At 37.7% G+C, this 13866-nt stretch overlaps 1 protein-coding gene across 2 annotated transcripts in view; it reads right to left on the bottom strand.

Moving 5' to 3' along the window:
• The window catches only part of ARHGEF6 (Rac/Cdc42 guanine nucleotide exchange factor 6), a 51637-nt gene extending 37778 nt beyond the window's left edge, over positions 1-13859 (bottom strand). Inside the window, exons 1-5 of one of the 2 annotated variants that reach the window (XM_067304084.1) lie at positions 13073-13859; positions 12077-12166; positions 5991-9554; positions 5529-5788; positions 4402-4485 (exon numbers count right to left, since the gene is read on the bottom strand). In XM_067304084.1, the coding sequence (XP_067160185.1) occupies positions 4402-4485; positions 5529-5693 (249 nt within the window). In that variant the 5' untranslated portion in view covers positions 5694-5788; positions 5991-9554; positions 12077-12166; positions 13073-13859. Of the gene's footprint in view, positions 1-4401; positions 4486-5528; positions 9555-12076; positions 12167-13072 lie in introns of both variants that reach the window. The other variant, XM_067304083.1, reaches the window with a different exon arrangement.
• Positions 13860-13866: the final 7 nt, after the last annotated feature.

A 13866-nucleotide genomic window follows, 5' to 3' on the forward strand; every position in this document is an offset into this window, starting at 1 on the left:
AGCACCGGACCGAGATCCAATGTGAAGCCAGGTTTTAAGGGATACAGGACTTTCAGAGACGCCCCGTACATCTGCGAGCAGGAAGTTTCCGGGACAATGGGTCCCTCTGAATTCCCGCAGGTGCTGCCAGAGATACCCTTTCCCTAGTGCTTGCACTGGTGGGTGCTGGGCAGGAGCTCTCCCTCCTGACATTATCCAGCTAGGGAAACAGGTCTGAAGCCAAAGCACAGTAGGGTCTGGGAGCACATTCATAGGGAGCTAAAAGGATGACAATTTTTTCATCTCCTCCCAAGACCTCAGTCCTAGCACAAACAGTTTGGTGAAGGTTGCAAACACCTCCAACTGCAACAACAAAAATGGTTTCAATTCCATTCACAATGGCAACAACTGGACTGCATTCTCTACACCTCATTCTTGACAGTATAGTTTAATCCAGCCATTGATTTATCTTGCAGATACCTACCTTAGTTCACAAAATCCAGGCCCTTGCCAGAGGCTTTGCGGTCATCCTAGCAATAAAACCCTACTGCTGAATGAAGGTTATGAGCTTGTGCTTCTTCAGCAGTGAGTGATGCTGTTGAACTGCTGTTACTCTGTGCATAGTGGTTTCAACAGCAAAAGCAAATACTGTAACAGTTCCTATCTGTGCTCTCAAGAACAGGCTAGGCCTGGAGTTTCTTGTGTGTTGTGCGGTACCACGTGACATACTACTCTCCCTTTACCTTTCAGGTGACTTAGCTTTCAGTCTGCTGTTTTAGGATCCCTTGCTTTCTACCTGCTTCATTATTTTTCTTTTTCATCACAATCTTTCCATATTTTCTATGCAAGACTCCATCTGGCCCCCGGGACAGAACATCTTGCCTTCCTATTCCCACCTCATCCAACTTGCATGCAACTGTTACCACTTTAGCAGTACTCAATTAATGGATCAGATCTTGGGTCATGTACACAGCTCAGAGGTGGAAGCCACAGTCTAGATAAAGTACAACCAGGTCATCTGTGCTGTTCCTCAGTCCAAACTACCAAAGAATTTATCTAAGGGTTAGTTCCAAGCGAGTGCCCATGTCCTCTGCCTAGTCCTCTGTCTCAACAGAGTCAGACTGATAGACATGAAAATTTTGGCACTGAAAAGCGGTAGGAAAATTTTAGATGCAGTCTCATTGTTTCATCTAATTACAGCACTTGTCTTGTTAGGAGGAGCTGATTGCCCTGCTTGCCTTCTTTTTTTGGACTAACACATTTGAAGCAGCAAATCTTTGCAGGGTTTAGCCCCAAGCTGAAGCTATGGAAAAGTGAAGTTTAGTTATTTATACCCTGGAATGAGATGAACTCTTCCAGCTCACACCACTGGCCTGTAGAGCTGCTGCAGCTTCAATGGAGCCACCTCATAGCAGGAAGGTCACATAGAGTCCTTTTCCATCCCTTCCACTATGCCCAAATGTTTCACTGTTTCTATAAAAAGGGAGAAGGTGCTGTTTGCCTTGCTGTGTCTTTCTTCTACTTCCTAAGATTGAGAGTTACCAGGACGACAAAGAAGAAGGGTAGGAGGGAAGAGTGTAGATGTAGCTCTACAGGGGTAACCTCTTGAAAGCCCTCCCACAGGAACAGATTGGAAAGCAGTAGCATTTCAATGGAAGGTCAGATATGGGGTTCAACCAAATTGTGTTGAAAACACTACCCTTTCAAACCGATCACCTTCCCCGCATAGTAGCAATGCTTGGTAAAAGTATGTATTCGGCTCCAAATGGCAGCTGTACAAACATGTGTGACAGAAACAAAAACAAATTTAAGGCATAGTATGAAAAGTAGCCATTGCTGTAGCAAAGTGTGATGAAGCCATGGGGTGCTAGGATGGTATGCTATCCTGTATGGTTATGATTGCTATGCTATCACGTATGAAGTTTCTCATGCTTGAGATTTCCTGAGATGAGGCCTTTTGTAGAAGTCAAGATATCCAGAGTAGAAGTCCTGACCTCTGAATCTTCTCAGAACTTCTGCTTTTGCTCACATCTGCAACAGGAAGAAAATCTCTGACCTTAACACACACTTAACAATCTGAAGACTGCAGAAGTACCTCAAATGCAATGGCAGGCTGTTTCTTTGTCTTAAAGAATGAGAGTCATTTGTGGCACTTGGAGAAGGGCAGAATTTGATGGAACCATCAGGTTTTTATTGTCAAATCCAAAATCTGAGTAACCAGCAGCACGGCATTCAGGGGACCCAAACCTGTTATTAAGATTAAAGCTTTCCTTGTGTTAGTCTTTCCTCAAGCTAGATTACTATAGCAGATTGTATTTTCTATGCTTATGCTCATCTTCCTTAGACATAACAAATGCCAAGTCACTGCAGTTTCATTGCTGAAGGATTTTGGAACAAGAAGGTTCCCTGTCTGTTCTGATGCTCCTAACGTGATTTCAGAGTAAATGTAGACAATCCCCCTCTGAAGGGCAGTGGCCCTTCCCAAGGCAAACTAAGCATCTGACATGAGGGATGGCCAGCAAAAGGTATGTTGCTTAGTCTCTTTGCCAAGAAGGTCCAGACAGGGCAACATTTAGGAGCAACAGAGATGGCAGAAGGATACCATGTCCCCTGTGGCCTTGCCTTCACAGCACTCAGAAAAGGTGGCGATATGGGAGATCTAGAGGGATGCATACCACTCTGCTATGTACCATGTCTTGTCCACCACCTGAGCTGTACCATCCAGAGCATTCCTCTGTGTGGGACTACAGAGGGGAAACAGGAAGAAGCAAAATTCCCATTTTTGCTTGGTGTTCTAATATGACTGTTACTAATATTTCTGGTACCATGAAAAAACAGTATGAAATCATCTACATTTGGCTGCAAAATTTAAATGCAAGCTTGAGAGATTTGAGCTTTAATTTAGCTTTAGAGGTCTACTTTCACAGGAACTGAGACGGGGCAATCACGTGCACTATGAAAGTAACTGAAGGCTCAGAGTATTTCAAAGATTACAGGGCTTATAAATCAGAAAAATAAAAAAATTGGAACTTTTTTCTTAAAATAAAACCAGGAAAGAAAAGCAACAAGTACGATCAGAGCAACATCCAGGGCCGGATGCAAAATATTGCTTGTCCCTAGTATATGGAAACTGTGAAGTGGGGCTGCAGTATTTCAGAACTAGCTTAAAAATTATGAGATTTTAAAGCATGACAGAGTTCAGGACTGTTCCCTTGTCTTCTCTTTTTGCAGTTTGATTCCTATTTTTAGTATTTTCCACCACAACAATTATAACTAGTTCTATTTTTTAAATAGAAAAATAATTTCTCAGAAAAACTGAAAAAAATCACGATTAAGCACCAGAAGACTAGCAGCACTGATTTCTGATCTGATAGCCCTTCAGTAATTCTATATATCTATATCTGCTCTTAAAACTAGACTGCTGCAGTAGGCTTTTAGAAATGGATTACTGGGAAACAACAGGCTCATTAAAAAAATTCTGGAATGAACGAATTTTCATGCTGGCCAGCTAAAAAGCTCTGAAGAGAAGAAAGGCTCTCTTTGCTTGTTTAGACCTCCAAAGGAAAAGCACAGCAACAGAGCTGCCATGGGTTTGACTCCTTCTCACTGTAGTGCATAAATAATTTTGTGTAATGCCCAAGGATGCTGTTCCCTGCTTCTAGCAGAATATATCTTCAGAATATATATATTTTTGCAATGTGGATAAAACTTCAAACAAGTTAGTGACAGCTCTTAGATACATGGTTCTTTTTACTGTAGAAATTTAAGGGTTATATCAAAGTTTTTAAAAATATTTTAAATGCATATGCAGTTGTAAAAATATAATGGCAGAATTATCTGAACTCTTAAGTGATGCATTTAGACTCTGATCTTGTAAATATGAACTATGTTTAGGCATAAGAATTATATAGGATCAGGAATAGATACTGAAAAGTTATCTTTTGTCTACATTAGAATTATTTGTATGTATAAGGACCAATTTATATGATATATTTGGCAGAATCTCACTTAATGCTTGTAAAGGGATAAAAATACTGCAGTACTAAGAATATTTCACCTTTACACTAAAGCAAGACTAAAAATGGCAAGCCCTAGTCTCTAATAATGAAAAAAAAATGCAAACCGGTCCACACAGCTCAACTGTGTTTAGACAGAATTTCTGTTATTGCTGTGTGTATTTCTATTTGACTGTTTAGATTCCTCTCAAAGTCTTGAAGGAATCTGTTAAGCTCACAGTCAAAATACTCTATTTCCAAATTCTCCAGCCAGAATATTAAATTACCCATATTCTTATTCACGTTACCAATAAAAAAAGATTAGGAACGACTACCTGTCCCTCTGGTATTTGGCTTCCTTTTAGAATATGTATTAAACAAGCACATTACGGGAACAAAATAATGTGAAAGATACAAGTTGACTTACCTCCACTTTAAGAAGTGCACAGCCTTTTAAGAACTCTTGAATATTACTGATGCAATCAGCTTCATTTTTAGGCTCCAGACAATACTAAAGAAACAAAATCCACCAAGATCACTACGTTACCTTCTGTATAGCCTCTATTCAGAAGGCCTGCATGAATATTGACATGTGCGTTTTATACTGAATTAGGGAAGCTTCTTAAGGGGGCGGATGGGGGTGGCAGGCAAGCTGTCGAACCAGGAAGAAAGAGCCACTGGAGGAAGTGATGCATAAATCGAAATGGTCGGCATCTTGTTTTGAATGTCAACATATGACAATGCCCTAAGTGGCAGTGGGAAACTGATAACCTTTAAGAACACACTGCCCTAAGCCATCATATATAAATGAGATAAGAAGCTAGCAAATTTTTGTTTTAAATAAAGGCTATTTTACAGAGTGGGGAGGAACCTGTTTCTTTCTTTAATTAAAACAGCTTCTCTTCTGTGTTGCCATTTCCTATCTCTCATCATACTCCTTCCCCTTCCCCCCCCCCCAGTTACTTATCACTATTTCAAACTCTCTGCGTATATGCCTAGTAAAACCGTAATACAAGGTACTCAGATGGGTTAAATGGCTTCAATATAAGTGTATTTGCTGGACTTGAAATAGTTCAAAATGGCATGGATGCAAGGTTCATTTATTCCTAACCTCATCTTGTTCTCCAATGTATTTCCTGAATAGCAAGGTGTTTTACAGTGAGAATTCCAAAAGAGTGAATACATTTACACTGTTGTAATTTACTATATTTACTTAAATACAGACAAACCACAAGTCCATCTATTTAAAAACAAGGGGTTTTTTGACTTCTGGTAGGCCCAGTATTTCCTCTGCGACAGAAAGCACATGCGTAACTCACTGAACTACAACCTTCTGGGTTTTTGTGAACGTTAAAGAGAGAAAATCAAAAACCGAAAGCTAGGATCCTACTTTACCCTCAATTAGAATTAACTAGTAACTTAAACATATTGATCTTGTTGATACTCCTTGCTCATGCTGCCTACCAAAGAAAAATACATCCTAAAATGACCAGTGCAATATTTTACCAAACAGTGCTCTAGCTTCAGGCTGGCAAAATATATCTGAAGAGTTACCTTTTCTGCAGATCCCGGAAGAAGACGATTAATGAGTTTACAAAGCACTATTCCATCTTTCAGAGAAGTTTTCAGGAACTCCTCCGGATCCTCTACTATTTTCTTGGGAGAATTCAAAACTCCTAACGAAATAAGCCATGTTACAATTTGCTCTTCTGGATTCATCGCTGAGAGTTCTGCCTTCAGTGTACTTCTGTGAGCAACTCGCTGTAACCCACATCCGTGATTACATCTTCCTGCTTCTTCTGGCGTTTGCAGAGCTTAAGAGTGAAACAACCTTTTTTCACTTGGCACTGAAACGCACCAAATTTTAAGAAGCAGAACTACAGTTACTATAATGCAGGAAGCATCCTTGTATAATGGTTTCTAGTACTCTGTTACTTCAAAGGGATATAATGAAAGCAGATCTACTACACATTTTCAGCATTCCTGAAAACAGAAGCATTCTGAGTGGATACTTACATTGTAACAAGGTCTTTCACAGTTATTTTCTCGTGTCAGATGCCATCCTACAACCTGGTAAACTTGGTCTTGTGGCTATTGTCCAATGAAGTAAATGTCAGTACTTCCTAGTACACTGTGATATTTACAGCAATAAAATTGCATTTCACATTAAAGATGATTTGGGGGGAAACATGCCATGCAACCTTTTAATAAAATTTAATTTTTAAATTTCTGTGGCAAAAGTCTTAATTTAAAATCATTGCCATTTTACAATAGTTTTCCATTTGCAAGATCTGATCGTGATTCTGATCATGCATGTCAAAATCTTATTTTTTTCCTCAACTATTTTATACAAGAAATATACATATAATCCAAAATGTTCTTTTGCAAGATTACCATCTGTCAAAGCAAACATCTTGGATAACTGTGAAAACTTCATAAAACAAATTGAAGTCTTTTTAATATAAAGCAGAGAATGAAAATTTTGAACTATTTTACTTGTCCCATTAAAGTGTCCCTTTCTACCAGCACTCTACAGGATCCACTGCATGAAGACAGAGTAGTTTTAGGAGTTTTTCACCCTGCTCTACGGTAGTATTAGCCAGCACTATTGGTGATGCTAATTTAGCAGAGGTTATCTCACAGTTTTCTTCTTTTTAACTGTCCTTTCACCAACACAGATAGAAAACTATTCCGTTTTCTAACCAGCTCATGATTCCTAAGTTAACTAGAGCATCAGGGATAGAAGCAATGAAACAGAAACAAGTAATTGTCCTAGAGACCAAAAATTCTCTGACGATGTTCTGAATTATAAATCAATTGCTGTGCCTGTTCCTTGAAGTAGCTGGTTTCAAGACATCACCTCTCTTGAATTGCTTAGGCTTATAATTTGAGGTGTAGGGAGAAAGAGAAGAGCAAAAGAAGAAATTACATGCAATAAAAGAGCGCAGTTTTTTGTGTCCCCACTTTCCGGGTCTTATGATTGGGACACACCTAAGGATCATTTTCAATAGCCAACAGTAAGAATTCACAACCGTCCTTTTAGGTTTAGACTTTTGGCCACAGGATGCAGGGATGAGTTATGTTTTATACGAAAATACTAGTAACACTAGCGGCTGCCAGAGTGAATGGTAACACTGACTGAAGCTAAATCACAAAACTCTTACTGCCATCTGGTAAAGTTCATCTATAGCTATCCATATGTGCACAGAACATTTACTTCAAATTTATAATTAAATACAAGAACCTCAAAATAGGTTTTTTTTTCTTTTTTAGATCTCATGAGCAGTACTACTTTGTTTGTGGAAGTGTGTACTTGCAGTCTCCACTTCCATAGCTTGCCATTTCTCAAATCTGTAGTAGGCAAGATAATTGGTAATGCTCATTCATATATTGGGGACCACCATTCACAAATGGAAGACACCCACTTCAGTAATCTTAATTAGAACCCACCAGTTTCTGATGTAGAGCAAGAGAAATATTTCGAGACAGGGAAAAATCTACACCTGCTTCATTAAATTCAGTATTACAAACTTGAACACAAAAAAATACTTTACCCATTCCCTCCTCCAAAACAATTATCTAGCCTTTTATTTTTTGATACAGTCTTAAGAGTTCCATACCTATTTTGCATGCATTAGTTGCAACCATGATTAAATGAAAATAGCTCCCACATCCTGGACACTTACCAACAGCTTGAAAGACTGACCCAGAGCCATTTGCGCTCTCACACATTCAGAAAGCCCCCAAAACATAGGGTACTCCGATTAACCACTTTGAGGCCAACTTTTACATCTTTCAGAAGAAGATAAGGACCCAACTGAAAATGTACCTATTTTTTCACCCATTCTCACTGGTGAATAATTCTGCAGCAGAACCATGGCTATCAAGGTAAATCCACAAAGAGAGGAACAGTTTCTTGCTTGGTCTTTCCTTGGAAAAGTTATTCTCTTATTTCAACATTAGCTATCTGCCGACAGGGACAAATCAAATGAACTGTCAATCACCTCTTGCAGAATCAACCTTCACCACCCAGGTACCAATAAACTTTTATTTGCAGCCTTAATGACTGATAATGACTATATTATAGTATTAGCTTAAAAAAAGGGCGTTGGTCTACATCCAATCAGCAAAGGACACTGATAGTATATAGACTGTAACAGGAGAAAATTAGAATAGTGTTTACAAAACATTCTAGACTTTTCCCAAAGCCAAATTTGCTTCTAAACTAGAGACTTTCAAGAATGTAATTTGAGTCAGTGCATAAGCTAATGGGAATGTAGCACTAATATAACATATCTACCATTTTAGGCAGACAGGTTTTTTTCATACAGTAGCTCATGTGCTGGGATTACATTTTAGACAGGATGATCTGTTGCAGCCTAAACAGCAGCAGCAAGACTATAAACTACTGTGTCTTTTAATAGTACAGCATATTACGCATTCTTGAAGAAATCAGGTACACTCTCTTAAGACCGCTTCATAACAATAAACTCCCATTACTGTATAATAATGGTTATTTTTTCCACCATGTAAATGTAGCTAAGAAGCAGAGATTTCTTTAAACAAGCAGGTAATACTTTTGTTTGACAGTAAGTTTATTAGCTCTGGAAAATAATGCAATTCTGCCCATCTGCTTGCTACATACAGGTAGACTCACTCCTAGAGTCTGCAGTCTATAACTGAAGCTCAAAGGGATATTCTTATCCCAAACCCAAAGGCAGTTTTAAATCCTTTCAGTAAGAAATGCATGTTTTCTTCTCAAGTTAATCCTTGTAGACTAAGTGCTGTTTAAATGAAATCAGTTTGTCTACTGCACAAGAAGTCAATATAAACTTTATTAGCCATGACTGTGTAAGGATTTCCATCAATCTAAAGTTAGTTTTCTATATGAAAAAATGATGTCTGAGGATTACTCTCACATATCTTGGCACATCAACACATACGAGGGTACGAACGCACCAAAACCTAGGCAATTAAGGAAACACCTTGTTTCTATGGAATTGTACATGTATAAGAGGAGGCACTGCTGGCTGGAGTTTTGTAAGAACACCACTCTGGGGATTTATCACAAATGTGGTCTCATCAACACTTCCTTCCTCTCGTCAAAAAGGCTCGGACAATTATACCACTGTTAATGTAAAAATGTCATACAACTTTTAATGGTCTCTTTCTTTGTGAAGGATACCCTTTTCCTCTGTATTTTGGAGGGCTCAAACTCACTTTAATGTAACTTGCTCCTTTTTCAGCATACGGGGAAAGCACTCTATGTGAAGACCAATGCCGGAATGTTCTTCTGCTGCACAATCCACTGATGCATGTATACTGACTAAAAAAAGGGCTTACTCTTGACTCTTGGAAAAGGTTAGCTACAGAAACAGCAACTGGTTTCCACTTATCTAAGAGCTTCTTACATCCAAGAGATTAGTAGCACTACTTTCAGATGCAATTCCTGAATGAAATACACCCCTCTAAAACAAATACTGGTCAACACCATATTCAAAGCCCAAGTTTTATATTTTGTTATCCTTCAATTTTCCAACACACATCCACTGCTCCACTGCCTTCTTCCAGTCATCGTAACTGAAAAAAGGAAAGTCAAGTTAGTACACTCTCAGAAACCAGCAGACAGTCAAAAAGGCTAAATCATCTTTGGGTTGATCAGTATATTTATACACACACAATGCAAGTATTTAGGTTCTATTCAACTTGTGCCAAGGGTATGAAAGTACATCAATACTTAACTACAATAATCAAAACGGTCTGAGGTCTACCTGCATTACTTTTGTACAACAGTGTCTCCAGGGTGAGCACCAAATAAAGGTTCTGAAAATTCCAGTGTACATTCCCTCAAAACTGCCCATCACAAAATCCCACTGGCACTCAACCATTTCAGGATAATATTCAGGAACCCATAATAAACTTGTATGCACATACACACATCTGTAAATAATAATGTGTTGTGAATTGAATTACAAATGCAATTATTATTGATACCAATTTATAATTAAGAAAAGGCAAACAGCTTGCTGAATTAGTACAATTACATTCTTATTTTTAGTAAGACAGCATTAGCTTTCCTGCCATGTAATCAATTAAGTCCTAACTACTGCTCCCTAAACTAACATTGTCACCTTTCCTGTTAGAAAATTCGGAAATGTTTGTAAGCTGCAAAGTAGGCTAAGGAAGTGTATTTTTATCTTGAATATCTTTATTAATTACAACATGGTCTACTAAGTATTAATCTATAGTAAAACAAATCTAACTTTCCAAAAAGAGAGAAGCTTTTTCACTTGCCAAGGGAATTGAAGCTAATATGGTACAAACATATCCAAAAGCTGAAAATATTCTGACAAAATCTGCAGGGTGATTTGGCAAAACTTTGTTAAGTCAACAACGATGCAGCATATTAAAGGCAATACCTCACCTCTTTATTAGAGGATTCATTATCAGGGCCAGCCTCAAACTGTGAATTTAAGAGTTTATTTTTACTAGTTCTTGGGAAAAAAAGTTTACTTATAGACACATTTCTCTAATCCAGCATGGTGTCATACTATTGAGATCAGTGATTTTTGAATGAAAAACAGGTTATGTTATACAATTTGTTTATTCTTAAAAAAGATACTGTAGTTCAAATAGTGTCCTTTCTGGAAGGTTTTAATAGTGATTTTAATACACTAACAGTCATGCTTAAGAAGAACACGAAAATGAAGAAAGTAGGGGCTTTTTTTGTTGAAATTGTATCAACAGTGACAGATAACTTGAAGTTGGTCAGGTAGCAGTTTTTCTTTAATTAGTTTAGTTCTATGCTTCCTCTGACTCTTAGCAAGGAAATACACATGATGTTCCCATTGCTTTCTTAATTAAAATCCAGTACCCTGAAATAAATGCAGACTTTTTCCTCTGTATCAATGTAACAAGAGTAATTTGTCAAGAGTCCTCTGACAAAAACACTGCAGATATTTAGATGCTGTGACTGAGGCTTTAAATCAAAAAGAATAAGTTTAAGTAAACTGAAATTACAAGTATGTATTATGCAACATAACCTATCCTTCACACAAGACACAGCTTCCCTACAATGATTAACAGTGTGTCAGATGAACACCACTGTACCAACTAAAACTTTTCTTTTTGCCATTTAAAAAGTTGGTGCTTAAAAGCAGCATTTGAAATTAACAGCAAATTATGTTCTTGTATTTATAAAGTACTTTGAAAACCAATCGTTACATAAAGATGTTTTCTCACAATACTTCCGTAAATGCACACAGTTTTTACATAAATATTTTCCTTGGAAGAGGGATTTGCCGTTATCATTTACTGTATACTAGCTTTTAACAGACATCACACACGCTAAAAAGTTATTTCAAATCTTTTTGTGACAATTACTTGGTAGAAGAGTTTTCCAAAAAGTTGCATTAGCATGACAGCAACTACTGCTTTCGTTCTTTTTTTCCTGGTGAGCACCAGAGGAACAGAATCTGATGGTCACTCTTCTACATAAAGTCTGAAGACAGTTGCTCCTGTATCTGCTCATCCCTCCACTAACAGAGAATATCAATGTGTTAGGCTTCAAAGCCAGGAAACACAGCTGACCTACAAAGTTTTGAATCATTTTTGAGTTGCTTGAAAGTCTACTATTTAATCTAAAGATCTTTGAAGAGAGAAATGCCTAATCAAAGACTACACGGTTTAGTCACTTAATTTCATGTTCTACCTATTTAACAAGACTGATTAAATGTCTATACAGACATTTATTATTCCAATTCTGATTTTTATTTTTTGATGGTCTTACCTTACACTAAGATTCCTAGACTAAATAAATTTCTGCAGTGTGACTGAGGTGCATGTGTAGTAAGTTTATAATCTGTTGTACCCAAATTGTACCCCAATTTCTGCAGATGAGAAGTCTCTCCTTATCATTTCTAATTTAGAAATTAAAAGGCCTGCTTTAACCTTCTGCTCCTCCAAAATTTGCTTTTGAACAAAAAGCAGAGACTGTTTAGCCATTTGGAACTGGAGATTACACCAGGAAAGCCCACCCTTGTCTATAAACACAGAACCTCCAGAAATCTTCTATACAGCTATTACACTAGCATGCTACTTACCTTCTGCCCTGGTATAGCTGCCACCCATCTCTGTCATTAACACATATGAGTTGGCATTATTTCAGAGGTTATCTTCAAAAAATTATCAACCTGCAATTAAAATAAGATACAACAAACTGAGAACAAGCACGTTTTAGGATAAGATTCAACCTATAATGCTTCCCCCCCTTCCAAAAGAGTCACAAGTTTGGGTTTGCAGATTAGTCTGTTGCAAGTTTTACTACTTCGCTTTTTAAGTGGTGGAAGATTCACTGGCTTGGAATGGACTGGAATGGTTTAGTGAAAGGTTGCATGGCTTATGGATTCTCATTCCTTTCCAATGGTGCACTGCCATGTTAAATCCATAAGTTGAACGACAAAATTTATTGAGGACTAAACAGTAGTACAAGGCTTTTGTGGTGTTTTTTTTTTTTTTTTAGTTGGAGGTCTTCACGTCTACTATATTCAAGAGCATCTTTTGAACTTCATGGCTTTACCTGAGTCACGACAACTTGCCACAGGTTCTGCCACATGTATTAGAATATCCCTGTAATGCAGTGTGTCAAACTGAACAGTCAGGCATCCAACTAAACGTCAAGTTTGCAATGGCTTGCTTCAAACTCCCAATAGTCGAGCTGATATTTGTCAAACTAAACCAATTCCTGATTTCACAAGGCTTTAATTTTGTTAAAATATAGTATATGCAGCCTGCTTAAGCATCTTCACTGAAAGATACCGGGCACAAAACACCCCCTCCCAACCCTACTTCGCCATATTCTGTCTACAGTGAGCTGCATTCTTAACGTCTTTAGTTTCAAAATTGGTGCCATAAATGCTTTTATCCAAGAAGAAATGTTGAATTTGGAGAACTTCTAATGTACTGCAGCATTTCTTTTTTTTTTTTTTTTAAATCTAGACAGCATTTCCATTGCCATGACGTGCAGCTTGTCTTACTGTACTAGAAGATAACTTGGTTCAATTTTGACTTAGACTGAAAAACTAGTTTGCTTTGCTTACCATCTTTGCTGTTTCACAGGCATTTGATGCTTTAAATCAGTTGTGGAATGCTGAAAGATTCACTTGTTTTTATGAAGCCATAAGCCTTTGAGAGGTTGGAGAAAGACTTCTTTTGCTTATCTTATTTTCTCCTTTGGAATCAAGGATGTTCCTTTAAAAGTGAGACACTACAGAGTTGCAAAAATTTGAAACAGTATGAGCAAGCACTGTTTTGCAGCTTCTTTGATGGAATTGGTCAAACTTTTTTTTATTTTACAGTATTCTGTAGCTGACTTACATGTACATGGCTTATTTGGTTGGGAGATCTTTTCAAACTCCCCATCAAACAGCAGGAAGGCAAAGAATAGTATTATCCATTTGCTTTTTCAGGTTAAGTGACTGATATCCTGTATTTCTCTTTACACAAAAATGTGAAGGCATTCTGTATTGGGGACACCATGCGACTTCAGTATCTAGCCAAACTGAACTTCTAGTGTAGAATAGCCCCACCACCCTCCACATCACAAGCAAGTACTTTGTTTAAGAATGAGAGGCTGAATATGTAGAACAATCCATCTCCATGTTAGATGGCTGGATGTTGTGTGGAAGATCTTAAGAACTGCTTGTTCCATTCATGAGGAAAATCAGATGGGAAGTGTGGCATTTCAGGGAAACTTTACTTTGAAAATTACAACACTAGTACACAGCTCAAGTTTTATACATTTAACATCTGCTTTTTGAAAGAAATGTTAACAATTTTGAAATGAAATTAAACATTGGTTTAACTTTTCCTCACAAAAGCATAAAAGTCATGG

This window comes from Apteryx mantelli, chromosome 13 (assembly GCF_036417845.1).
Source record: "Apteryx mantelli isolate bAptMan1 chromosome 13, bAptMan1.hap1, whole genome shotgun sequence".
Lineage (NCBI taxonomy): Eukaryota > Metazoa > Chordata > Aves > Apterygiformes > Apterygidae > Apteryx > Apteryx mantelli.